Raw genomic sequence first — 4,139 nt, forward strand, 5'->3', positions numbered from 1 at the left:
AGATGGCTGGGTTTTTAAATTCTGTTTTTCCTTCAATTTCTACTACGGAATATTTAAGCAATATTTCTCATCTTCAACAATTTATAGATGGAAATAAGATCAAACAAGATGACTGCATTAATTCTGAGCCGGTTAAGAAAAAATTGGGAAGTTTAAAGAACAATAAGTCTCTTGGACCAGATAATATTTCCACAAAGGTTTTGAAGGAGGTTAAAGATTGGATATATGAGCCACTTACTACTATTTTTTGTCAGTTCTTGAATAGTGGGCAGGTACCAGAGGATTGGAAGTTAGCTATTGTAACTCCTCTTTTTAAAGGAGGTGATAAAAATTGTCCCAGTAATTATAGAGCCATAAGTCTTACATCAGTTGTGGGTAAATTTTTGGAAAGTTTGATAATAGATGCTTTTCAAAGCCATTTAACAAAGTTTAGAATTCTATTGAATAGTCAACATGGTTTCACTGAGGGAAAATCTTGCCTTACAAATGTTTTAACATTCATTGAAAAGGTTATTGCTTATGTGGATGAGGGCAAGAGTGTAGATTTGGTGTATCTGGATATTCAGAAAGCATTTGGTGTTGCTAGCTGTGAAGAAGATGCTGCTGCTTTATACAAGGATTTAGATCATTTAGTGAGTTGGACAAATAAAAGGCAGATGGGTTATAATTATAATAAATGCAAGATAATGCACGTGGGTTATCATAATTTGAATTATACGAATAACCTTAACAGTGTTATGAAAGAAAAGGATCTTAGTGTAATGGTTGATCAGTCTCTTAAACTATCAAAGCAGTGTGCTGTTGCTAGTGGTAGGGCAAATAGGATTTTAGGTTGTATCTACAAAAATATTGAAAACAAGTCTAAAGAAGTTATAATTTCATTGTATAGGTCACTGGCAATGCCACATTGGGAGTATTGTGTTCATTCTTGGGCTCCTTACCTTAGGAAGGACAATGAATTCTCTGAAATTGTTTTCTCTTGAAAGATGAAGAGTTAGAGGTGGATCTAATTAAAGTGTTTAAGATTGTTAAGGGAATTGATAGTGTTAATGCAACATCTATTTTCATACTTATTGGTGAGAATGATAGGACTATGGGACACAAATATAAATTCTGGCAGAGTAGGAGTTACCTTCAGCTAGGATAGTTTAATTTTTCTAACAGAGTGATTGGCCTTTGGAAAGGGTTGCCTTCAGATGTTGTGGAAACAGTAAATTTAAGTGATGTTAAGGGAAAGCTTGATAACTATATGAATGATAATAGTTGGATTTGAAGTTTATTTATTTTATTTCTTTATTTTTCTTACTTAATAGATTTAGTTTAGTTTAGAAGATGGGTCAGCCTAGATGGACCAATAGGTTCTTTGTTATCCCTAAATACTATATTATTATATGTAAAATGATCAGCACATTGATTTTTTTAACTGTCTAAAAATGTCTACTTTTTGAGGTCCAATTTCCAAACATTTTCCATGCTGCAACCTTGTGCACTTGAAACACATGATCTGCTCCCTCTGTGGATCTCCCTAAAAATGCTTTTTCCATATTAGAAGCTCTGAGGAATAATGTTATATTCACATTGACAGAAAGCTTGATTATCTTTCAGAGAGAAAATAGATACATCTGACTGTTAAGTATACATTAAAGTCAGTAAACAGATGTACATATTATCATAAGTACAACTGAAAGGGCTTATAACTATGCAAAGCATCACTTCTTAAACATTAGAAAGTGAAGGGACACTATTTGTCTTGACTAAACTTTATAGTACTTGTTGCAAAGATATAAACATCATGATAAGGATTTTGTTTTCCTAATATGTTGTTGTTCACATTTATGTATCACCAATAGAAACATACAATCTTCAAGACTAAATCTGTATATCAAACAATCACTATAGAAAAATGCCAAACATACAAGCCACTAGCAGACTAGAAATGGTGGGCATTACAATTGGTAAAGTGGTAAAAGGAAATTTTTCTCAGTTTTTTTAACTTCAAAGAAACTTCAATATGAGTTTTAACTAATTAACATAAATATATTACTTATAAAACATGGAAATGAGCTAAAAACTGAAACAAATAGGAGAAGTAATAGAATTTTTAGATTTGAAAACAACGGAACAGGTAGTTTTGTAACGGACTAAAACAAAACACTGCTACAACTAGCATCAAACAAAAACAATTTATTAAAATGTAACAGAAATTCCAAATAAAACTTTCAACATCTATAAAATTTATCACTTACATTACAAAAAAACAGTTAGTTAACCCATGCCTAGCCATGACTAGGTACAAACGTTAATAACCAATACAATATATATATCTCAGTGTTGTTAGTTTCAATACATAAAAGAATTAGTAAAAAAGAACCAGAAAAAGAAAAATATCTAATTTTAAAAAACAGCAATGTTCCAAAATAAAAACACTTCTCAGGATCATAACAATATCGAGCAATAATTCTAACAATATCTCATGAACTAACTTGTTTACGATCAATAAAAGGTTTTTATTTAGTGGTTAGACCATGAGGTTACATCTCATGTGACTAGCTATTACCATAACTCGACATAATCTTTCACAACATTAATATCTGTACATAATCACTATGGGAAGCTTATGTCAGTTTCATAATACTTACATGCTCAAAATCAACATGCTCTAGCTACAAGGTGAGTTAGTGCTTTAATATAAATAAAAATTCATAGTTGAACTAAATACTAGAAGGAATAATAAATGAAGAGCAAACAAAACTATAACAAAATAAAAGTAGAATTCGCTATCACACACTCCTTGCACCCAACGTTGCTAGATATTGTAATTGATCTTGAGAACCAGCTTAATTTTGGAACATTGCATTTTTAAAATTAGGTTTTTCTTCATCTGGTTTTTTTCCTAATAGTTTTTTATTGAAATTAATAACATTGAGATTGATGTTGTATTGTTTATAAACATTTATACCTAGTCCTGGCCAGGTACAAGTTTACTAACTGTTTCTTGTAAGTGATTTGTAATTATTTGTTTTATTTTGGATTCCTGGTTGTAGTAGCATTTTGTTTTAGTCTGTTGCGGCATTAAAACTAAAGAAAATCAGAATATACAATTAATATACTAAAAAAAAGGCTAAATGTAAAAAGAATTAAGCAAGAAAGAGAAAAAACCTTTGAAGTTGGAATTAAATAGCTGTGTTAATTCCACTAGGCAATGACATGTCACAAAATGAAGTCAGATCTTTGAAATCAACTGAAATGTTAAAACTTAAGAAATTCAGAATATAAAAATATACAGCTGGACTGTATAAACATGAAGGACAATTTTGAATTTAATGAAATAATGTTAATGCCATTAGGTGGTGATAAAGTTTGAAACAATTAGCCAATCTTTCACAGAAGTAGCAATATTATCCCCTTTTGACGTTTTGGGAACTAGTCTGAGGTAGTACTGATTCCAAAATCAGCCCTATTAGTATTACTATTAGTGTTATCATTTTTAATTGATTTCATGAATTTAAGTTACATTTTTCTAGTTTTAGTTCTGATCTATATAGATGATTTTCTTAAGATAAGTTATTTATTTTTTAAAGAAAGTTTAAACTGTAAGATTTAGCACTCTCTTAAACAAACCAATATAAAGTTTTAACATTACGAAAGTACAAAGTATGTAGTTACTACACTGTCTGTGAAAATATTGCAACTAAACGGCTATTAGCATTACGACAATACTTCTTAAGCCTAAAGGATAAAACATTAGATTAAAAGACTGGTAATGTAACAGGATGAGTATCCTATTATTTTTATCAATAGAACATCAACTTTAGAACTAGTACCACTATGGATATGTGACGGTAGTTCTTCACATAATTATAGTCGTACAACTTTATATAACTTAAATTCTAATTTTATAGAAGTTTTACCAATAAACAACATACAAACCTTTAAATTTCGGCGTTTTTCTTTCTCTTGGCATTTCGAATTACTTAAATTTAGTAACCAGCAGTTTCTTCTTATTTTTTACAAAAACAAAAATATAAAACTTCATACAAATATACGACCCTCAGCCAGATACAACATATCATTAGCGACACCTAAGGTTCGTGAAGTTACACAAAATATATGTTTAAAATAGTCATGAATTTTCAGAT

General features: G+C 30.1%; 1 protein-coding gene across 1 annotated transcript in view; it reads right to left on the bottom strand.

Annotated features, from left to right (window-relative positions):
- Positions 1–4,063, bottom strand: part of LOC106471146 (protein pygopus-like) — a 32,302-nt gene extending 28,239 nt beyond the window's left edge. The window contains exon 1 of the mRNA XM_013931732.2: positions 3,931–4,063. Coding sequence (XP_013787186.1) covers positions 3,931–3,964 — 34 coding nt within the window. The 5' untranslated portion in view covers positions 3,965–4,063. The remainder of the gene's footprint in view (positions 1–3,930) is intronic.
- Positions 4,064–4,139: the final 76 nt, after the last annotated feature.

This window comes from Limulus polyphemus, unplaced genomic scaffold (genome assembly GCF_000517525.1).
Source record: "Limulus polyphemus unplaced genomic scaffold, Limulus_polyphemus-2.1.2 Scaffold4434, whole genome shotgun sequence".
NCBI lineage: Eukaryota > Metazoa > Arthropoda > Merostomata > Xiphosura > Limulidae > Limulus > Limulus polyphemus.